Genomic DNA, 24,861 nt, shown 5'->3' on the forward strand with positions numbered 1-24,861 from the left:
CAGGTTGAAAAGGCCCTTAACTAAACATGATCTGCACCTGGCTCAACGAAAACAGACTCTCAATTCACCTTGGTAAAACCGAATGTATCCTCTTTGGATCTAGTCAAGAACTCAGCAAAGTCGACAACGTCACAATTAAAGTAGGTGACACTGTGATAAAACACATCTGCTACCTGGGTTGCATCCTGGAGGCTAACCTATCCAGTGAAAAAATGACTACCAAGCTAATCAAAAAAGTCAACCAACAAATATGATTCTTGCATAGGGTTGCCCCGCTGATCAACATTAGCTTATCACTACATAATCGTGGGGTGGCTTACAGTTGCTGACAGAGTACAGCAGCTTGCAATGGGCCTGGAGTACAAGATACACCTCCAAGATACCCATGTACCTGACAAACTACTTCCTAAAGGTCAAGGATGTCCACGATCACAACACCAGAGGCAGCTCCACTAATCATGTGCAACGTCGATTTAACACTAAACAAGGCGCTAATTTGTTCTCCAGCTATACCACCAACATGTGGAACGTCCTCCCACAGGCCTTAAGGAGTGCAAATCCCTAGCCTCCTTCAAAATTGGTCTGAAAAGTCACCTTCAGAGTTGTGACTTGTAAAATGACTTATTTTTTTCTGCTTTTGTAATTGATGTTATCCTATGTAAAGTACTATGTTCTATCTGTCTGTCTTTCAAAGTTATATGAGATACATAAAGTGGTTCCTGTGAAAATAAGCCATAAAGCTTACTAGGATCTCCTTTTAGATGACCTTAGTTTGTACCAGTGATTTGTGCTGTCATGAAACTGTACTTTTTTCAATTACAAACTGCTAATACACTCTTCAATCAATCAATCAATCAATCAATCAATATATGGAGATATGGGCATATTGGTTGGATCGGTGATTCTATGGTTTCATAACTGTATATTGTGTCAGTGTGTATTGTACAAGTACAGTAACGAAAGGGGAAGCAGCTAAGAACGGTGTATAAATAACACACATCTGCTATTTTGGGGGGGAGGGAGGGGGGAATGGTTTCACCTTTTTTTCTTTTTTTTTTTAATCTTCAGCCTACAGGCTAATATAATAACATGCCCAAAATAGCATATAAGCTAACCATGATGTGACTGAAGACACAGCATGCCTTATGATCTCACAGTATGCATTATAAAACCAGGAGAAAATGAAAGTACAGTAAGAGATAATGATTTCAAATGGTGCATTTCTATTGCAAAAGCGCTTTAGAATGTGCTTTCCATTGACTTTGAGTATAGGACCACAATGGAAACAAGTGTTATCCTTTTAGCATCATTGTACTTTTTGCAAACTGTTAATAATAAAGTGTCCAATCAATCAATCAAACCCACACATAAGGACCTGATATATTCAAGATCTATCTCGCCTTTCCCCTAAACGTTTTTCTTTTCTTTCTTTTTTACTGTTTTGAAAAACATTATAAAATTGTTGAAATAGCTAATCGACAAGCTCACAACGTGTCGATGTAGATCGATTAGGCAGCCACTCTACCCCACTCTAGCCACTACCGCCCCAAGCCGGGTCTGAGGGGGGCACTGTATTCATCTAATCACAGTATCCCCTGCTCACAAATCGATGCATTTGCTTCGCCTATTCGGGGACATTCAATGTGAAAGCTGTTTAGATGACCTTTCCTTTAAAGCGATTACATGGATCAAATGCTTGATTTGAGCAAGTGCACGCATGCCCACTGTACAGTGGTGCTGTGAGCAATATGATTGATTGCTTTTTCTTTATTAAAGTGTCTTGCTTCCAAGGAAGCCCAGCCCATATGGACTTACCCCAGCAAGCACGGTCAGGACCTGAACCAATCAGTAACGTCTCGATTGGGGCCAGATCAAGTCAAACCATGACTAGTCAGATCTGGCCTAGAATATCACCTGATTTCAACCAACATGAATCCTCCCCACGAAAACGGACATCCTGGATTAATCAGAGAGGGTCCGATAATTGAGGCCAGATAAATAATATAAAACTAGTCAGATATGTCCCAGAATATAACCTTACATGCATATTTCAACTAACATTACACAAACAATAACAATAATCCTGTCAAACAAAAAAAGTCCATATGACTTCCTGGTAATGACATCAAGATCATCCCCATATGGGCTGTGATCTGGCCTAGTTCTGAACGTCACCGGAGTCACCGGGGGACGTTATCATATCGTCATCATGACGTCATTTGGCTTGCAGGAACAGGTTTACATTTCATTTGACATAGACAATGAACCGACAAACAATGATCAAACGAATAACCAACTTAAAAACTCAAGCTTCATACTGTACATGGCAGATTACATAAATACAACTTAAAATACAACATTGGGACTGTTACCTCACAGGAGACTGAACATGAACCTATTTGAAAAGCAGAGCTTGTCTTCTCCTCCATGCTCTAGAAACAAAATGTGCCATCTTAAATACTTCATAACAGGGAAGAGAGGCAGGGGCTGACATTTCTAAAAGGGCCTCTGGTGAAAATATTGAAAATAGCCGACCTCCAAGCGCGACGCCTTGTGAGCTTGGAGGTTGGCTATTTTCTGTGCTTGATACCACACTAAACTAAGCATAATCAAGTGAATACTGGAGATGTGGTGTAACAGCATGGATTCTTTCAACATAAGATGCTGTATTCAAGTTCAGGAGAGTTTGGACAAGGCAATTCTCTTGAATGCTGCCTTCAGGTATATGGCATGGAAAGAGGGCATTTGCATTTATTTTACGAAGTAAAAACTGCATTCATGATCTGGAGAGGGCACTTTTTGCAGATGGGTAAAAGGGCAGGGGCTCAAGCCCCCTTTGATTTCTATGTGTGCACGTGCCTGCTTCATAATTAAACAACCACTCCAACTTCTGGCCATCGTCTTCAGAGATAATAGCAGCATGGTGACATATTAGTGCAGGACATCAGGACAACAGCAGGTCATTCTGAGGGCATTCACGTTTTCCGGAAGGCCATTGAAAGCAACTCCCTATGACAGCACAGGACAGGACAGGATGCATTGCATGTGTTCCGGTCATACCATGCCGTTCTTCAGAACAGCAGAAACACAAGTGTTTGAGATGAATCAGCCTTTTATAGGAGGCCTTTGTAGTTAAGAAGTGACTGTAACTCAAACAGTATCCTCAAACCGTTTTCCCCTGACTGGGACCTCAACAGCAGCAGGTGGGCTAGTGATTAAGGGTAAGTTGAGCTTCTGAATGATTTAGTGGATCAGTGTGTAACCACTGGAAGAAAAGAAAAAAAAAGAACAAACCTTGAGCAGTTTCTTGGAAATGGCAATAGTTGACATTTCCAGATAAAGACAGACAAATAGCCCACCGGCTGACTCACACTCACGGCTTATAAATATTCATAGGTGATCATTCACCGCCCATGTTGTGTGCTGTGGCAAAGCAGGATGTGCAAGTTAGGTAGAAAGTCTTGAATAACAGTCAAGTCAGGAAACACTGTGCTGAGTTTTCTCAGTTGTTACCTAAACTGGCCTACGCGTGTCCCAACACCTCGATAATAATGTAGTTTGCCAATTCACTACATTTATGACTCAGCACATAGCAGAACACAGACAATATTGTAAGGTCGGAATAGGAGTCACCCAAGACATGAATAGAGGTTAGGGTAGACAGACATACACTACTGCAGTGCCAGAAGACTGTTTCACTTTTACAAACTGTTATCGAAAAGGGCTTTGTATAATTTTAACTTTTTAATTGTGTTTGATTAATTGTGAATAGTTCTATAGTTGTTTTATTTACTCCACTTAATAATCGAGCATGTTGCATCGAGCCTTGGTTTCATTATTCATTTTTTGGATATTTTATTCCTCATTCAGTTTGATGTAATATAGGCCTACTTGTTTTGTTTTTTTCTTTGATAAGAGCCTGAGACAAAACATCTGAGAGCACAACAGCAGGAAAATAAGACTTATTGTTTCTGACTTGGCAACCGTTGCCGATTTCTGCTGGCCGAGTCATCCCTCTTGTTTTTTTTTTCCTAAGAAGAAACTTAACTCAGTCAGTAGCAGAGAAGCTTGTCCGTACATCCATTGGTCTTTTAATCATTTGCAGAACAATATTCATTGAAGATTCCCTGACAGGACTGTAAAGCAGTAGCCCCTGCCAGAATCCTAGGGAAGCGCCGCCAACAACACAACTAATTTATTGCAGATTCTCTGTACTGTCTGGCTCCAGTCTCCAGAGGAGTGGTCGTGACTTTTCAAGAAGTCCAACAGAAGTGTCATATCTCTGCCTCAAAGACCTGCTGCTCACACACCCCAAAACATAAATTGTCTACATATGAGTTGACTGTCAGTCAAGGGAATATTGTTCAAGCGATGAGCAGCATATAATAACCCATCATATCATGTCTATTGGGCGGAAACCTCATATATTCAAAACTGTTACTTAAATGGATTACAATTTTTAAATAGCAAAAGTAGCATCTCTGCTGTCGGGCCGAAACCTCCTAAGCTCAAGTGGAGGTTTTGACCGAAGGGCTTTTTACTACTTTTCATTGGTTCAATATTATTTTAACCAACACACAGACATAAAGGGTGTTCAATAGCACATATTTATGAAAATAAAGAGGGCCAATCGGGTGGAGTTAGCTGGTTTGGCAGAAAGTGTGGAGTTAGGAAGTTTTGTCCCAAGCACTTTTTACTACTTTCCATTGGTTCAATATTATTTTAACCAACACTCAGCTGTTAAGGGTGTTCAATAGTCCTGATTCATGCCAAAAAAATCAAAAACCTCAAAAATGGAGTTAAGAGGTTTTGGCCAAACAGTCACAATTTCTAAAAGCAAGAGCTGGTAGATATGCTACTTTTGATGCTTTTGTGTGATGCTGTACGAAGAAATCCCACAAAGTTTAAATATGGATAAAGGAAGTGTCTGCCAGACAGCGATGATATACAAACTGGACCCAAGTGAAAATGTCACCAACTTCACTCACTCACTCACTCACTCACACACACACACACACACACACACACACACACACACACACACACACACACACACACACACACACACACACACACACACACACACACACACACACACACACACACACACACACACACACACACACAAATTAGAATATCTGAGCCAGAAGTCTGCAGGCTCTGCTCTTGCCAAAAGAGCAATTTAGATAAGTGATATTAATGACAAACAGTAACCTTGAGTGTACTGTATACACACACACACACACACATACACACGTCAGCCTGGACACAGCCCAGAGGCTATGTATTCTAGAGGGACTGCAGTGTCATTACTTCCAGACCAGTAGCACGTCTGTATCTTTCTGTACCACATAATGACATAGTGATATGATGCCACTCAGTGAACTGCATCTAAGCACAATTACATGTGACACACACATGCATGCATGCACGCACGCACACACACACACACAGTTGGCAGCATTTGCAAAGCAGTGACATCATCTGCAGAAAGCATACAAGACTCCTTTAATCGCAACTTTTTTCCAGAGCCCCAGACACACAATACTTTGTGTATCTGCTGGAAAGTAAACACAGCAGCATACAGCGCTGTGCACCAGAGACTAGATGATGTTATTTCAGAGACACGTACTGTAATCCTTTAAAAAAGGCCGGATTCAATATCAGACGCTGCTGCTAATTTGGTGGGCGGTGGTCTCCATCTGATAAATTCAAGTTACTGAGGTGAGCTGAGAGATGATGACAAAGAACAGTCTTAATATGTTGTGTCCATAATTATATTTGGAATACAAGTCTGCAAAAACCCTTATTGATCCCTGCGGGTTCACGATCCATTAGTACAATCTCCTGTGTTAAATTAAAGCAGCACTTTGTAACTTTATTTTAATGAATGAAATGCAATTTTGTCCAATCTGTGGTACAGTACAATATGTTATTACAATATAACTTCTACAACCACCCCAGTTCTATTTGGTCTCCCTGCTGTCTGGACGTATACACTATTTTACGGTCTATGGGTTTGCCGCTCTGACATCTTACATATAGTATTGGTGAAGGGGTCCATGGAGTGCCAACATGGAGTGCCAAATGGTATGTTCCCTATTCCCAGCAAACCAGTTATCCTAGAGGCTCCACACTTGGTACACATACTACTCTGGCAACGTTATAGGCACATTTGCCACCATGCTATGTACTTACATTGCGTACAGTAATATAAAACAAAATTATTCAGGCACATTTTAGCCAGCTCTTTTGGCTGCTATAGGACCCCACTCACTGTGCAGCTGCAGCCAGGGTCAGAGGCCAGGGGTTATTCAGGTCAACGAGCCAGAACATAGAGGGAGGGGGGGAGGGAGGGGGGAGAGGAGCTGAGCAGAGTAGAGTATCGAATTACAACAGAGGGGTGTGTATGTGTGTGTGCGCGCGCGCGCGCGCGCGTTTTTTTTTTCCAAAAAAATGTTTTCTCAAAAAACTTTTTTTTCTCAAAAAACTTTTTTTTCTCAAAAAACTTTTTTTTCTCAAAAAAGAACTACCCATATTTGGCCATTACACACACCACACTGCCGCAACATGGCGGTGAAGGCCGCCTGAACTCTAGACTTTTGCGAAACTTCTAGTCACTGTAATATCAGGGGAACCACTCTAACAGAAAGGGTTTGCTGCTCTGACATCACTGTGATGTCAGGGGAACTACACTATGCCCAAAGGCAGGGGTCTCCATATACAGTATGGGTAACTGGTCCAATATATATCACTGGCCAGATGGCCAAGACGTGCCACGGCCCACGACCTCGCCCTTTAGGGCAAGGTCGCTTGTTGCCCTGAGGCATCTTACTAGTTATTACAGTCTCTATGATTCGAAAATGTGCTGGACTTTGTCCTGGGAATGTCTATACTTTATAATTCTTCTTGTTAAAAAAAACAAAAAACAATTGCAAGTCCATCGATAGATATTTTGGGAAAACAATGTTTATTCATTTAACAAGCATAAAAAAAGAACGTTTTGTTCAATCTACCAATGCAGTTTCAGTGCAATTTCAAAATATACATTTTCAGCAGGTTAATTATTATATTCACAATTTCCTATCCATTTAAATACTCTTTGCGATTATCTCACTATATTGTCCTAGCCAGAGGAAGCTCGCAAGTGTTACCTTCATGAGGTAAGACTGTACAAATAAAACCTTTTTTAAATTTATAATCAAAGCACTACAACACAAATGAAATGTTAAATATATGAGAAAAAAGCAAAAATTCACTACAGCACATTACAAAACATTGTATTTGTAAACAAACATTGTAAACAAAGGATTCTAAGTGGTTATACATATTTGGTATGTGAATTTTATAAATACCTAGCAGATCGATTTCTTAAACCGTGTCCTTAAGTGATAGATAAGATAGATACTATATATACACACACGTTATCATGAAATGGAACTTGACCATAAAGATAAGACAGATTTTGTATTTGGTGTGCAAGTCTTTCCGACGATCAGTTCTAATTCACAACTGAAGGTTATCAAAGACAGTAAAGGATTTCTTTTTTTTTTTTTTTATCTCTGCCAGACCAAAGGCCCGGGGATTATGTTTCCACCCCTGTCTATCTGCATGTCTGGAATTAATGTTGCAAAGTACTAGACCAATCAGTGCCACATTTCTTGAGCACATGGCAGTAGGCCAATGAAGTCACTCCCTGCACCAGCCTACATACTGGCCTATAAGTCTTGAGCCATAGTTTGTACCCTCAAAATGTCTTCTTTGCCCCGCTTTCCTTGGTTCATGCGGCACAACTCCCCATATAGGCATTGCCTTTTCAGACATTCCATATCAATTGGCTATAAGTGGCTTCCAAAGTTTGAGGGATGGGCCTTAGTAATGCATCATCGGATCAGTCCTAAATTTGAATCACGTATGATGACTCACGCTGACATTCACATTCCCACCCTAATGTGTGTCCCTGCTGTCCCCTGTCTGGTCCAGGACACATGGCATTAACAGTCAGCATCTGTTAACATAGCCTTACCCCCCACCCGTTGCCCTGTGCCTTTTTCATACATGTGCACAGTGCCATAACAATGTTATGATCACATGCACCACACACACACACAACAATTTAAGGAGGTAGGGGGCCAGAGGCGGGGCATGCCTACTGGTGGAGATCTGTGCTCCACTGAGCACACCTTTTTAGCTTTGTTTTAGCTTCCTTTCCACAAAGCAGATTCTTCCACAACTACTGTATAAGCTGCAGTATAGCCGTCCTTAGAAGAGTATTTGAGGTGGAAGGCCTACTTCTGTTATCCTTCTAACAAGTGTGACATTCTAGCTAAGTCTCTTCAGCAACTTTTGCTAAATATAAATTATAGGTTGAACATTTCCTTTCTGGGGCTATAAATGCTTTCTGAAGACATAAAAAGCACGGACAGTACATGATAAATAAAATGAGGACATGACGAAGGATTGTGCTGCAAAAAAATCTATACCAAGCCATCGCCCTCCCATCTGTCGCCTTGACTTGTGTTCTGAGCCCCCTGTAAAGGGGAAGGGGGGGATCTTCTCAGCCAAAGTCGCTTGGCTGAGAGGTTGTGACATCCATAGGTCAGCAATAGGGATGGGACGATACACGATATTATCGTTTATCATGATAAAAAACACTCACGATAATCGTATCATGGAGATTTAATTCATCGTGATATCGTCCTCCGTCATGCACTGGGATCAATTCACCTTTTATTTGCCGAGCTGCATATCCGGTACCACTTAAACCCTCTATAATTGGTAAAGGGTACTTGATACAGTCTTTTTTTTTTCATTCCCTATCAAATGTCTTTGCCAAAAAATAGCCGATCTGTGAGCTTGTAGATCTGCTATCTTTTGGCAAATGTTCCACCCCAGGATAATGGATTTTGATTATCGCGATAATATCGTAAATCGCAATTTCTTTTGTCACAATAATCGTGATATGAAAATGTCATATCGTCCCATCCCTAGTCAGCAATGACTCTTCATCAGTAACCACACAAACAAGGCCAACGCTGTGCACTGATCGGAGGTTAAAGGTTAACCTGGATATTTCACTGCACCACTTCAGGAGCCTGGGGCACAACGTTTGACCCCAACCCAGTTGTACTTTGGAACCCATTCGAAAAGAAAGCATGACATCAACTAAAACTACTGTACAGTAAAATCGACTTAATCAGAGTCAATTTAACTCACAGAGTGTACAAATGTAGGGGTGGCCGAAGCCGAGTGGGCAGATGGGTCACCTGGGACCTGGAAGGTCACAGGTTTGACCCTGGGCTCAGCCAGTCTGTCCAGACACTTAACAGCCCCCCCACCACCCCCACCATGCACTCATATGAGTCATCTGAGCAGTCATCTGCTGGGTGAAGCAGTACAACCAAGGCCATTTGGTTACATTTGTACACAATCCCGAGTTAAATTAGCCCTTGATATTTTACAGTGTCTGTGATTTCATAGAGATGCTACAATTAGGCTGTTACCAGAACTGTAAAGGAGCTGTGCAGCGGAAAGAGAATACATAACATTTAATCCATTTAGGACCCCGCATTTATAAATCTAAAGAATGATTTGGACTGAAGAAGAATGATGGGTTTTTAGCCGTTGCCAAAATTGCAATGTCATTCATTTGGATTTTAGCCCTGTGCCAATTACTAGAGTGAGTTATGAATACTTTGATGCTATGGGCACTTTGCAAAAAACAAATCAGGGGTTTTAAAATGACTTCTCTGTGCACTGGTACGAACACAGTCACCACATAAAACCGAGGGCCAGTTCCTACCATGTGTCAAAGACATGCTGTGACATAGATTTGTAACAGACACTGGATATTGGATAAGCATGTCAGAATGCAGCTTTGGCAGAACTACAGCCTGCCATTTACTAAGTGTTAGATACGCTCTAAAAAGCAAGCAATCTGTAGGTAGAGTCTGTTTTTGTGCCATTTCTCTAATACAAAGGATTGAAAAAGCACACAATTGTTCAGTTAGCACTCAATCGCACAGTGAAGATATAAGCCTCGAAGACCGTCTTCAATGAGTTTGCAGCGTATTCAATATTCTGATGTATTACTGCTGTTGAGGAGAAAAGATTAGTGAACTCTATACTTAATGTAAACACTGAATTCATCAAATCCAAACAGGACTGCCGTCGTGACTTGTCATTCTAAAATACATATATATTACCGAGGAACCTCTCATACGTCTGTCATCCAGCTTTCACTCAAATCAAAAAGGGGTTGTTGTGACAAACATAAAAGATATGGAACCGTCTATGATCCAGCCCTCAGAAGTCTGTGTGCTTGTATGCCTGCCTACGCTCAACGCAGCTCACAAGCCGATCGAACGACTCAAAGAGTTTAGCAAATACTCAAACGGTTGAATGCAGCAGAATGCACTAAGAGTCCTATGATTACCCACAGAAATAACAGGAGAGAAAACGGTACAGTATGTGACAAGTGATTGGAAAGGCATGGTCATAGATTAAGGCCTCTCTTCTTTCCTCTCATCTTCTGCTCTGCTTCAGTTTAAGGGTTTGTCTGCTCTCTAGTTCCTCCTCTCCCTCTCTCTCTCTCAGGTGATGTGTCTGTCAGTGTCTCTCTACCTAATGCATTCCTCCTCTGAAGGGCTCTCCGACTCCTCGTTCTCGCTGTCGTCCAACTCGGGCAGGTCTCCCCACAGCAACAGGTTCAGGCCTGCAAACAAATGGTAGAACGTCAACCATGGACTAAAGCAGGGGTCTTCAACGTTTTCAGGCCAAGGACCCCTTAGCTGAGAGAGAGATGAAGCGGGGACCCCCACAACCTGTTCATAGTTTCCATATAGTTTCATTGTTTGACAGCACAGTTTATTTTGGATTCATGTCAATTTGTCTTTTCAGATATTTAACCACTTGAACCCTCAATACTTAATAAACTTGACCTTTCACTCTGTACTTAGTCTGCTCTTTTTCCCCTCCACACGAAAGCTCTTTGCCGAAAATAGCCGATCTAATCTGCTATTTTTGGCTAAAGTTCTCAGAAGCTGAAAAAAGGAGGAAAAAACGTCTATCCCTCAAAGATTTGGAGGACCCCCTGTATTAACTCTGAGGTCCCGGACACCCTGTTGAAGACCCATGGACTGAAGCAAAGATAAAGTCTAACGCTGAGAATGTTTATACGGCCGAGTCCAAATGTGCGATTTATGAATCAGTGTGAATAAATGAAGCTCTACTGTTATTACCACTATTTATTGTGGGTTCGCTGAGGCGATCACACTACTTTTATTCACACTTCACAGTATTTATTATTTGCAATATGACATTTTACTTGACGCTCAAATAATTGCGATTAACGATTTAATAGCGTTTCTGTCATTGAACCTTGCAACATAATGAAGAAAATTATTTTTAGGCTTCCATTGCAAAAGATAATTGCAGTTAATTTGAAATAGGCCTAATTGCAATTATGTAATAATTTGGCAGGCCTACATGGCTCAGGATCCTACTGCCTATGTATTCAGTTTGAATGTAAAAACAAAAAAAAATAGGTCATAAAAATTGCCAAACCGATATATACAGTAGGTGAGGCTTAGCCGTACTGTAAATACTTGAATGATGACACATGAGAACAAAACGGCAGTGTTTTTACTGACCTGTGGCGTCCAGTCTGTTCAGAGTGGACACTGCGTCGCTATTGAACATCCAGAAGTGGCCATTGTTACAGGACAGCAGGCAGGGTTTACAGGGAGCCACCACGTGGTAGCCCACCACGTTACCACTGGGGGGAGAGAGAGAGAGAGAGAGAGAGAGAAAGAGAGAGACAGACAATGAAAACAAAAAAACATGTCAGCATTTTATAGTGAGCACCTGTAGGGGTGGTCGATATGGATAAACACAATATCACGATATTTTTCCAAGCTTTATCACGATACCCGATCTTATCACGCTTCTTTTTCATGTTGGTTTTTATGGTTATTTTTCAAGTTACTTAACAGTACAACCATCTATAAGGAAACAAAAACTAAAGGAAAAAGGAGTAACAGACCATTTAGACCAGTGGGTCCAGGGACTCTCTGGGTTCCTTTTGGGAGGTCTAAATTGACCCTTACAAGTATGTAACTTTGACAGTATACAACCCTTACGGGTCCATTTGGTTTCATTTGTATACTGTCAGAGTTAAGGGGAGAACTTGACATTCTCAAGTTTGAGAACTACTGATTTAGACCAAAATGCAGGTTTACTTTAAATTAAATTCTGCAATGAATCTCTGTATTAACAATTCAACAAGATTTTTTTATTGTTGTATCACGATATATACAATATCTCTGAAAAGGCATATAATGGAGACATCGTCTCAATGATATTTATCACCATATCGCCAACCCCTAAGCACCTGAAAACCGGGAAAGCATTTGTGTGATTTATTCAAAAATAGCAGATATATACAAGCTCATAGCACGGCACGGAGATCTGCTATTTTTGTGTTTTGTGTTTGTTAAACTCCCTCGAGTCACCAGGCTGTTTCAGTTAGCTCAGAGCTCACTTACTGTATCCTGTTATTTCCACACACACTTGACTATTTTCGTATCTGCCACAAGATGCAAACTCCAAAAGTTAATGAATCCCCAGTCTAAATGCTGAAAGTTGGTTGGTTTGCGTGCATGCCGCTCAAAGAACATTCCACCAATGGTGTGTGTGTGGGGGGGGGGCACGACAACGTGATAGCCAACAACATTACAGCAGCAAAACACTGAGTGATGGAGAGAGGGAGGGGGAGAGAGAGAGAGAGAGAGAGAGAGAGAGAGAGAGAGAGAGAGAGAGAGAGAGACAGACAGACACAGAGAGAGAGAGAACAATGAAAAGAAGAAAAAAAACATTGTCAGCCTTTTATAGTGAGCAGTGAGCACCTGTTAAAAGTGCCAACTCAACTATTATCTAACATGTTTTGGTTTTTTTTCCTCCCTGTGTTTACAATAACAAAAGCTTGAGAATACAAAAGCAAACTCAACAATACAACCTTTCTGTCATTTAATGTCTCAATGAAATGAGTACAAAAGGACCCCAATGACGTAAACAAGCCACAGTGCTTTCTTGGGTTTCAATCCTATTTAATAGTACACCTTGTATCTGAACTGTACTGGCCTGTGCTTTTCCAATGCGATCTGCTAATAAAGTATTCAGTCAATCTAAAAAAACACTTTTCTGAAGCAACCATAGAAATAAATAAGCAAACTGATATTAATATAGTAATAATTGCAACAACAACAACAATGAAATAGCACTCTACTACCACCACACTGAAACATCTGTGTGCATTGCGCTTAGCCCGGATTGTCTTGATGTTTGGTCAGAGCATCTTGCAGAAGCAGATGGTCTGACCAGACAAAGCCCTGAGGGCTTCTTCTCCACACATAGGATACATACCACTTCAAACAGGCGATGTCTCTCAGCTTGCATCTGCAGCTTTCTGTGGAGTAGCAGCTGGCCACAAAGTCAACAGTCCTAGAGGTAGAAAATGTGTCAATAATATAATAAGAATTAAAAACAAAAACACCAGTGTTAATCTGTCAATTTTGTAACTCTGAGAGTGTAACAAATGTACATGTGTACAACATTTTTTACTCTGTAGATTCAATGATTTTCAGGCCACGGACCGCTTAGCTGAGAGAGAGACAAAGCAGGAAGTGGAACCCCCCCCCCCCCACTACATATTAAAGCTGTGCTGCAGATTCAACCTTTTCCATACATCTCACAGATACTTGTTTGACAGCACTATCATCAGTGTTGTGGTGGATTCATGTTAATGTGTATTTTCACAGAGACATTTAACCACTTGAACCCTCACTATTTTCTCGAGTCTTTTTCCCCCCTCTACACGAAACCTCTTTAGCCAAAAATAGCTGATCTACAAGCTCAAGATAGATACAAGCTGTAGATCTGCCATCTTTTGGGGGGGCTAACGTTCTCCTCATAATTTATTGAGGATAGCCCTTTGAGAGGCAGCATCTCACTTCAGAGAGGGTTAAACATTACATTACAATACAAATACACCCCCCCCCCCCCCCCCACACACACACACACACACACACACACACACACACACACACACTACAGTTAGCTAGCTCACCCTCTCCCACCGACAACCCCACCGCTCAACAAGGTGTCCCCAGACCCCCCTGTTGAAGACCCCTTGATCTTTTACCTGTTGGGTGGAATGTCGGTGGAGAACAGCTCGATCTCTGTGTCTGCCAGAAGCACAGCCTTCATCCCTCGGGTGCAGAGCACGCTGTCGCAGAAGATACAGTTCACCTGAGTCACACACTTGTTTTTGAAATTAGCGTTGGACGTAGACATGATCTGTCCTCTGCTCTGCTCCTCTCTCTCTCTCTGTGTGTGTTTGTTGTGAGCCTCTTCCAGCTAAACGTGCCGCTAAATACGAGCTACGGACTCGGGAGGCAGCAATAATGGCGACGTGTTTGCCTCGCTGCAGCCAATTCAATTCGGAACAAAAAGTAATATTAGATGTAATAACTTAACGGTTAAGCATTAGCTAAAACTGTGCTAGCGTGCTAGTTTTTTCTTTTTTTTACTGGTGAGAGGAAGCAACAACTGGCTGCTGTTTGTGGATTATAAAATTCAACGTTCAAGATGAACCCACGTCGTCTAAAATCCCGGGTACAACACAATAAATAAAATATATTATCTTTTTCCTTGGTTTAGTCATTTAGCGAGTCTGTTTTCTGTTCGCCCTGCTCCCTTTCTTTCTGCTCCAGGTGTTATTATTCAGACTCGGCTTGAAGCTAACGGGCTAACGTCGTCCAGCTGTCTGTCAGCTCTCTGTTGTTTATACAACTTCCTGGTGTTTAAAAAACACTTCCTGAAACAATCTCCCAGCGCCCTCCCCTCCGCGGCTCCGATTGGACGCCGCGTCGAGACAGGCCAACGCTTATTGGACCGACCTCGTCGCACACATAGCTACGATTGGCTGGTCATATCATTTGACCAGTGAGTGACCACGGTCGACGAACCATAGATATATACAGTGGTGGAAAAAGTACTCAAATGGTTTACTGAAGTAAAAGTATCAATACTATCCTGGCGTAGCCATACTGTAACTGCATGACATTTTTAGGAGCTCACGAGGGAGAAGGAGCAGGCGACAAAATAGAGCGCAAGTAAGACCATATATGCGCGTTCGGAAATGCGCACTGAACGCACTGGTGTGCCATGTTGTCGTTCGTTTATTCGGTGCACTTGGTGCGTTGTCGTTCGGAAATCCAGTGCGCGGCGCACTGGTGTGTTGAGTGCACGCACTCACCAACCCTACTCAGAAGATGGGGTTAGGCGGTGTGGTGCGGTGGTTCGGTGTTCTGATTGGTTGGTTTTCATAGCCATGTCTCGAACGCTTCTCAGCTGAGAAGAATGGAGGAAATTACCGCAAAATGCAGCATTTGTAGCTTAATTGGTCGTTTGGCCTTGATAGTTTCACACATATTAACGTGTAAACTAACAGCAGGTATGCCAATGCTATGAATTACATCTCCTTTCAATGTCAATGTTACGTTAGCATACTTAGCAACTGCTGCTTTTCAGAAAGTTTGCCTTCAGAGTTCAGAGTGAAAAAGCACACAGCTCCCTGTTAAAACTGGTCGTTCGTAAATAAGCCACACTGAACGCACTCTCCAACGTCACGCCCACTGCACTCACTACACCGAGCACACACTCGGTGCGGGTTTCCGAACGCACCCTATAACTCCCAGAAAACTGCAGGTCTGCTGCTCATTTAGCTTTTCTTTCTCCTCTGCACTGTAATTGCGACCGTCTGGAAGCATTTAGTTCCGACACAGCGACCGTAGGTCGCAGTTAACTATGAAAACCGGTACATCTTTCCGTATCTCTGTCAGTCACACCTGACACTGTGGTTCCCTTGATACATCACTGTGACATCACAGGCTATGGGTTTGTCGCTCTGACATCATGGAGAGTGTGTTTTGCAGGTCGTTCAGGAGTGAATCAAAAATGCACCTTGTAAGCCAGACCGAAGCTTGTGGCTGAGCAGAGGTGACGAAAGTCTGGGGGACGGAGAACTAACCTTAACCCTAACCCTAACCTCAGTAAAACTAACGCTGGTGAATGTGAACCACCATGGTGAAGTGCTAACCTGCCGACGCTGGTGAATGTTAACATGGTGAATGTTAAACTGGTCGGAACATCGGTGCTTAACCGAGTTGCATTTTTGATAAACTTGGACTCCAAAAAATACTCTCCCCTGACATCATGCTCTGACATTACTGTGATGTCAGGGGAACCGGGAACCACTCAGAATGGGTTTGCCGCTCTGACATCACGCTCTTCACTGTGATGTCACACTTACAGAATCCCTTTTATGCCCATATATGGAGTTCCCTGATGTCATCAATATTAAGCCCATATCTAACAGGACTTCATATGGGAATGCCCATATATGGATGCCACATCGGCCACATACCACACTAACAGAATCCATATATGGCCAAGACAGCCCATATCTGTGACTGTGTGGCTGGTTCTACAGACAGGGATCTCCATGTATGGACATAAAGGGTATGATGTCAAATGTCATAGACATCATAGGACTTTCACATAACGACTAACAGAGTAAGCTTGTTTGGGCTCTCACAGCATCTCCATATACAGAACATGGATCTCCCTATATGGGTACCAGGGGTCTCCATATGGGTAACTGGTACGATATACATCACTGGCCAGATGGCCAAGAATTGGCCTCACCCTTTAGGGCGAGGTTGCATGTCGCCTTGAGGCGTCTTACTAGTATAACGCAGAGGCTATGTCCGTCTGTCAGTCACGCTAATCAACAACTGCTCAGTCAGCTGCGTCTGTTTGGGGGGAGAGGCGCTGTGCAAGCGAGAGGCGGATCACATTACCGCTGTGCATCGCCTCAAAAACGCCAAAGACGACAAGTTTGTGCTGTATTTAGAAGCTCTGACCTGACGGTCGCCACTCGCCATTGGTGTGTTAAAGGAGGCATACAGACCAAAACACATATAGCCAGGGTTAAATCTGTCTTTTATCATAACCCTTCATACCTGCTTTAGTCGATTTTTTTCATAGCTGCCCCTGTTGCTAGATTTCGGCTGCCCCTGTTGCTAGATTTTGTGGGCCCTCTCATAACTAACACGGTGGATTGTCCTCAGGCTAGTGCGGTTATTTCTTTAGCTTCAAAGTTAGTATTTTTCTTTTGGATTGTGTTTATACAACATTCTGAGACCAACCAAACCGCTGTTTTGACCTCACAGGCACCCTTACTTGTCAAACAGATGGGAAAATCCTCTGCTCCTCCCCTCCCTTTCTAGGCTCTCCTCTCTCTGCTCTGGTGCAGAGCAGAAGCTGCATTATGGGGAACAAAAGAAATGTGACGCCAACCGGAAACCAACCACCGGAACCACTGTTTTTTATTTTTTTCTAAACCAGAGCGCACAGATCACAGATATAAAAATCTAGATGCCTCGTTCGCCTCTGCAGTTCATTGGAGCGACGTGCAACAGTTGTAGTCTGGACTTCCTGGAAAAACCAAGGGAACGCTGCCAGTCAAGTGACTACTGGCCAATCACAGAGCGACTTTTCCGGGACTTATCCAAGGACTACAATTCAATTCAACAGAGCCAGTTCCAATGTTGTGCGGCTCAGCTGTTCTTACAGGCTGCGTAAGTAAAGACCCACCCCACCTGCCTCTGTTTGGCCTAAAAAACATTCCTTGGGCTACAAAAGGCCCCAGAAAACTCCCACAAAACTGTGATTAGTGATGAAAAGTGATAACCCTAACCCCGATACCAATGTTTTTCTGGGTATTTTCCTTCTGTATAGAAAGTCGATGGGAGCCCAACTTGATTTGGCCGCTGTGGCAACCCCGAAGGTCGCAAACACGGGCCCTAGCTAAATCATTAGAGCATGCCCTGGGCTACATCTGTGCAAATTTTGGTGCTTAAAGACAAATTTGCACGAAATTAGCTCCTCTTAACGCCCCGCACTATTAGGCAATAAATGGACCCAGAAAACGCCCACATAACTGTGAAAAGTGATGACTCATCACTTTTCATCACTAAACCATCATTTTGTGGGGCAATTTCTAGCCCAAGGAAAGTTTTTGGTGCAAAACAAATGCTTGCAATGGATTCAGAATCATGACAAACCCCTAGTTAGACCCCTCACATCCTACTTAAAGCAGATTTTTTTTTCTGGGTATTTTCCTCCTGTATAGAAAGTCGATGGGAGCCCAACTTGATTTGGCCGCTGTGGCGACCCTGAAGGTCGTCGGCTTGGGCGCCCTAGCTAAATCATTAGAGCAAGCCTTGGGCTACATCTGTGCAAAATGTTGTGCTTTTAGACTGATTTGCACGAAATTAGCATTTGCTCCCTTTAAGGCCCCGCACTAAAAGTCTGGTGACATGACAAGGATAAAAATAAGTTATGGCGGAGTCTTTAGCCCTTCACTATGCCCCTCCCAAAAAGCTTTTGTCCAATGCTAGCTTAGAATATGCCCCTCCCAAAAAGCTTTTGTCCAATGCTAACTTAGAATAACTTCCTGCTTGGCATAGTGAAGGGCTAAAAAACACTTTTAAACAACAATAACAAACAAAACAAAAACAAAATTAAGCAAAGCTAAAACAACAGACGATTGATTGATTGATTGAAGAATTTATACGTTTGCAAAGGAAAAGGTACAGTTTCATGACAGTAGACTACAGTTCACTGTAGCTCTGGCCCATCGCGTCTCCTCCGCGTCTGGCCGATACGCAAGCTTGTCCATGTTCCGGTCCTCGCCGAGCCCCCTGTGATTGGCTGAACCGGAGGTAGGGAGCGCTCCATTGTAGTCACTTGGACCGCGCAGAGGAGGTGAATAGAATGCGTTAGGAGGTTATCGTGGCGTTTATCGTGCGCTTGCCCGAAATATAACGATTGCATTCACCACGGCTTCGTAACTCGCGCGGCGCTCCGCCGGCCGCGCGGCCCTGGCCCGCTCTGGCGAAGAGCAGGACCAAGGTCCGCTGGCCTTCGCGCCGCTTGCAATGTCGTGGACACTAACTGGGCGTCGTGGACAATAACTGTGACATCTAACCATAAAACGAGCGCTCCCTTCATAGACAAGCTTGCGAATAGCTTCCTCGCGTCTCCTCCCGGAGACGCTCTGACAGATCCGTCGGGAAATGGCTAGACTCGAGATTGTCGGCCCCTCCGAGCACTCAACATCAGTCAAAATAAACTAAACTACTTCACTACTCACCAAACCAAGGTAGTTTTGCGTTGTTGAAAGTCTATTCTCCGCGGTGGTAAACCTCTCAGCACCCCACCTACTCTGTAAAATACATTATTTTTGTCATGAAATAAAACGCACACACCTCAGGCCACCTAGCGGCCACCGCAGATACAATGGTTCACAACCCGGAAATAAGCGGCGGTCGAGTTGGATGCACTTTATTTCATGCCAAAAATAATGTATTTTACAGAGTAGGTGGGGTGCTGAGGGGTTCATCACCGCGGAGAATAGACTTTCAACAATGCAAAACTACCTTTGGTTTGGTGAGTAGTGAAACAGTTTTGTTTATTTTGACTGATGTTGAGCGCTCGGAGGGGCCGACAATCTCGAGTCTAGCCATTTCCCGACGGGTCTGTCAGAGCGTCTCCGGGAGGAGACGCGATGGACCAGAGCTAAGTTCACTGGTACAAGGTCAACTAAAAGGAGATCCTGGTAACATTTTCGGCGTATTTACACAGGAAACTAATTACTAGTTTAGCTTACTCGATTCATCGGGAAAAAGTAATCAACCGAATAATCGGAATATCAGAGAAGATAATCGTTCGGCTATTTGCAGCCAGCCCTAACGCATGCTGCAAGCCTCCTCGTGTCCGCCAGCAGTAGCAGCAGCATCGACTAACCATCCTCCTCTTTCACCCTGTTCATGTGTCACTCCTCCAGGGGGAAGAAGAGAGAGCAGAGCAGCACATCAGGGCAGGCAGCTCACTGACTGAGACCCTGGTCTGAGGAGGAGGAGAGGAGGAGGGACTCAGCCTAACTTTTGGGAGTCCATCGCGCCGCCTCACACACTCCCCGCGGGCTGTGCTGCTGCTGCTGATCGATCGATCCATCGATCGATGACAAGTTTACCGGCGGTTTTTTGTTTTGTTTTTCGGAGAGGAGGAATGAATCACTTTGTTTGCACTCGAACCGGTTTTGAGGAGGAGGAGGAGGTGTTGAGGAGGTGCTACGGAGGAGCCACACAACTCACAATGCGTCCCGAGTGAACAGAACACAAGGCAACCAGCGACATACTGACTGTATAGGAGACAATACCAGGCAGGCAGAGAGCTGCAACGTTTCAGATCGGACCGCGCTTCTCTCCTTCCATTGATCACTAACTGATCACACCGTTCCTTGGACTGATCGATCCATACGAATCCTGCGTTGCTGCGAGAGGACCCCCACTCCCCCGGGCCCCCCTCCTAGCTGATCAAGTGTTTGATCTGATCTACAAACTCAGTCATCATGACGTCTCCGGCGAAATTCCGAAAGGAAAAGGAGATAGTGGCCGAATATGAGACCCAAGTTAAAGGTATATAACTTTTTTTGTTTTTGTTTAAGCCTTTTAGCGTGAAAACAACCAATAAGGTGTGTGTGAGTGCAGTTTTGAACAGTCAGCGATGTGGCCATAATCATAATAATGATCATTGCTTTGTTACAGTTTTCTCTCCTCTGGGAGTGAAATGAATGCATGCGTTTCCATATAATAGCCTTTTTCATAATCTTATCTCCAATTCTCGGATATTCCGTAATAATGTTTCATATAACGTCTTATCTTTTGATCAGTCATTCCATTGCTATACATAAGCCGGGGGACTGATGACATTTATATTTTTTAATGGTTTTAAACATCTTGATCTATGTCATCATCATAACGCGTCTGTCTTTTTACCACACACACACGCAGATGGCCATCAAATCAAAGACACAAAAGTGTGTGTTAGTGTTACACTTTTGTGTCTTTGATTTGATGTAGTGTGTTAGCAATGATTGAATGGGCTGCTTTTTAATACGCGGACATTACGTCTACGTGTTGTGTGTCTGTGTGTGTACAACAAAGTGTACAATCTAAAGGTGTGTGTGCTGATTGTTGTACCCGGAGGGTTTGCATTGAATCCGACATGCATGCATGCAGGCAGCCTGTGGAACAACGTAGGGCGTTTTCTCCCTTTTCTCTGTGTGTGTGCGTGCGTGTGTGCGCTGCTGGTGTGGCGAGCTATTAAAGAGCCCGCATCCAATGTGCCGCCGCTACCATGTCCATGTGACGTGTGTGGCCATCGGTTCTCTTTAAATGAAGAAAGGTTACAACGATTGTTATAAAATTGTCAATTTATTATGACGGGATCATCATGTCCACTGGTTGTGTCTGTCCCGACTGTCCGCCTCCCTCTCTGATCAGTCAGATAACCAAGGACACGGTGGGCGTGCTGGATGAGGGGGAGAGAGAGAGAGAGGGAGGGAGGGAGGGAGGGAGGAGTGGGCGACAGATGTAAGGGTTTTTTAGCGGGTAGATGGAGGGAGAGAGGGAGCTGGGTGTCGCACTAAATTCTGGGCCCTGGGTACAAAGATTCACTGCGGGCCCCCCATGAATGTTCTTCATAATGGAAGGGGGTTTAACCCATTTAGACTGGGAACGCATTATTACGCGTTATTTTGTGCTTTAACTATTGAAAAATAGCAGATATACAAGCTCACAGTGTGAGCTTGTAGATCTGCTATTTTTGAAAAATCTTGAACATTTGTACAAGTCTTTGAATATAATATTTCAAATTCTTCTTTTAGGTTTTTTGAAAAACCTATGTTTCTATGTCAGTGGTGCTCAAACTTTTTCGTATTTTGTTCCAGGGGCCCCCCTGAAGCAAAATTGGAGTTACAAATGTTCGCTTAGAAAATACATACCGGTATATTCAAAGATTTGCACTCATTTTCACAACTTTTCAAAAATAGCAGATCTACAAGCTCGCAGCGCTGCACTCGGTGCCGCGCAGTGAGCTTGTATATCTGCTATTTTTCAATAGCTAAAGTATAAAATTATGAAGGCCCCTCCACCTTGGGCCCTAGTAACTCAGTCACACTCTCCCCCCCCCCCCCCCCCCCTTGTGACGCCCCTGCATGGAGGTATATGACTGTTAACTGTTGGATCGATGGTGAGGTTTACTGCATGGGTCAGTGTAGAAATGGCTCCTCCACGTGGCTTATCAGATCTGGTGGGTTATGTGTGTTAATGGAGTCACAGTATATATGGTGAGGGGAGAGGAGAGGAGGGGAGGGTTGCCCTCCTGATCGACTGTAGGTTTGCACTTCATCATCTGCTGCAGCGGCAGCAGATGATGAAGAGATTGGTACACATGGAACCAAATGGACCCCTTCTTTTTATGTTCTTGGAGTTGCGTGTGTCTAAATGAACACTGAGGATTTTTACTGTGCTACACTGTACATCACTGGTTCCCAAACCGGGGGTCGGGACCCCTACAGGACCCCCAGCCCCAAATGATTTTGTGGGGGTCCCCAGATGATTAGCTTAACGTGCAACCACCACGCAACTAATAGGCTATATCATTTAATAGTATATCATGCTTTACACTTACAAATGATCGATGAACTCTATTTTGTGGTGTAGCTACTGTACACAATAGTTCACTTCTATACCACCAGTCTCTTCTTAATGTAAATCCATTTGAACATGTTGGTGTCTCGATGAGAACGCTTAAAGTGTATCTCATTCTCTCATGCATGCATGCGTGCGTTCACACCGGCAGATACAATGATAGGCCTACATCCAGCGTATATAGCTGCCGAAAAAAAGCAACACAGCTCCCAAAAAAGTTGAGGTGGTTTCAACTTCAGCTGCAAAGATACAAAGCCGATCTACAAGCACACAGCCGATCAACAAGCACACAACGCCTCGCGGTGCGAGGCGTTGTGTGCTTATAGATCGGCTGTTTTCACTAGTTTAGATCATTTTTAAAATGATAAATACAAAACAAACGGTTTTGGACATACAAGGTTTTCACCAGACAACGATGATATGCTGTGTAGCTTGTCTTCATTGTATCTTTTGTAGCTGCCAGTGTGCTGTGAACGCAGTCTGAGAATACGATTTGTTCTTTTGTAAAGAGACAAGTGTCCTCATCATGACTCAATACTGGCCTAGTGGTCTGGCACAAGCTCCCTTATTCAGTGCATACAATAAGTCCTAGTACCAGTGTGTCCAGCTTACGGGGGGGGATCCTTTCACACTGTCTCACAAATCACACATTAGGAATCTGTCATACAAACATTTTCAGTTTATCAAGGGCTCTTTTCCCTCTCGTTTACCCGTCCCTCCGTCTGCGATCCCCATGTGGCTGTCACCTCACCTCCGTCACATTATGTGTCGATATCTCCCGTCCCAGACCAGGGAGAGTCACAGTTGTTTGTTTGTGCTCGTTCGGGCTGGCGTAAAGGCTTTCCATCTGCGTGGCATTGTGAGGACTGTCTGCTGTGTTTGCCCGTGTATGGACTTCATGTTTGTCCATCGATTCGCTGCATCGATTCCCTTCCTGTCAGAGGTGTTTCTCCGCTCTGCTGCAGAGCACAAGCTCTGTTCTTTAACGGTGTGTCTCTAAATGTCTCTTTCTTTCACTTCCACACATACAAGGTGCTGTAAAAATGTACAGTCAGCAAATCTTGGACAATTACCCAAACACCCCTCAGTGTTTTCGCCATATTTGGCAGCTACCAGTGGTAGAAGAGATCGCACCTAATTTTGCAAGCCGTTTAGCTGCTATTTTTTGGCATCCCAAGTTGTTGGAAGCCTCGTAGGCTCTTACAACCAACCTACAGTATGTACACGTTCTAGGATGTAGATTGCATCTATAACCTAGCTCTGTGATAGTATGGAGGAGCGGCTGGTATTTTCATATACATACACACACACTGTGAATTGGAATGCAGAGATGAAAGGGCAAATGGCTGCTTTTACACGTGTGTGTGTGTGTGTGTGTGTGTGTGTGTGTGTGTGTGTGTGTGTGTGTGTGTGTGTGTGTGTGTGTGTGTGTGTGTGTGTGTGTGTGTGTGTGTGTGTGTGTGTGTGTGTGTGTGTGTGTGTGTGTGTGTGTGTGTGTGTGTGTGTGTGTGTGTGTCTGGGTGCGTAGACGGACACCTGTATAGCAGTGTCTCCAGATGCTGCTGACTTTGTGTGCTGTGACAATCCCGTCTGTCTGTCTGCCTGTTAAGGAGACACAGACAGTCTGTCATTAGCCTGCACACTGTTGTTAAGGGAACCCTGACGGTGATAAATCCATATATGACGCAGCTATACCACCTTGTACAGGTCACACAGCTCTGTGTGTGTGTGGGTGTGTGTCTGGCCTACTTCATTGGCCCACTAGCCTACTGCTGTGTATTTATTTCCAACATTTGTGTGTACTATGTCTGTTCATATGTCTGTCCGCATGAGCACGGCCTCAAGAGCTGCAATACCGCTGGGTGACCTGCCTTCAAGTGGCACTGTTGAGCAGCTAGCCTAAGGCATCACTTTGATTCTACAAATGCCTTCTAAACCAGTGGTTCCCAAACCTTATTGTGCCAAGGAGGACCCCCAAAATGATGTATTTGGCTGCGGTCAGTATTCTCATTCAGAAGAGGTTTCATTCCTACACTCTTCTGAATTCATAGGATATTGAGTAGAATTTGGGAACATCGCCATGTGACACGGACATGATGATTGTATGGGAGTTAAACACACACACACACACACACACACACGTGCACACACACACCACACCACACCACATGATTAGCCT

General features: G+C 43.6%; 2 protein-coding genes across 3 annotated transcripts in view; one reads left to right on the plus strand and one right to left on the minus strand.

Annotated features, from left to right (window-relative positions):
- Positions 1–7,062: 7,062 nt before the first annotated feature.
- On the minus strand, positions 7,063–14,797 carry LOC308287397 (protein FAM72A). Its single transcript, XM_080728549.1, has 4 exons — positions 14,201–14,797; positions 13,423–13,500; positions 11,652–11,776; positions 7,063–10,714 (listed from the first exon to the last, which is right to left on the minus strand). Exons 1-4 carry the CDS (start codon positions 14,350–14,352, stop codon positions 10,620–10,622), a joined length of 450 nt encoding a protein of 149 aa, XP_080584675.1. The 5' UTR covers positions 14,353–14,797; the 3' UTR covers positions 7,063–10,619.
- Positions 14,798–20,539: 5,742 nt separating this feature from the next.
- srgap2 (SLIT-ROBO Rho GTPase activating protein 2) overlaps positions 20,540–24,861 on the plus strand; it is a gene marked incomplete at both ends in the record, with an annotated part of 145,310 nt that continues 140,988 nt past the window's right edge. For both annotated transcript variants that reach the window (XM_080727255.1, XM_080727258.1), the window contains one exon: positions 20,540–20,606. In XM_080727255.1, the coding sequence (XP_080583381.1) occupies positions 20,540–20,606 (67 nt within the window). The remainder of the gene's footprint in view (positions 20,607–24,861) is intronic.

This window comes from Nannobrachium achirus, assembly GCF_963921795.1.
Source record: "Nannobrachium achirus genome assembly, chromosome: 6".
In the NCBI taxonomy this organism is placed as follows: domain Eukaryota; kingdom Metazoa; phylum Chordata; class Actinopteri; order Myctophiformes; family Myctophidae; genus Nannobrachium; species Nannobrachium achirus.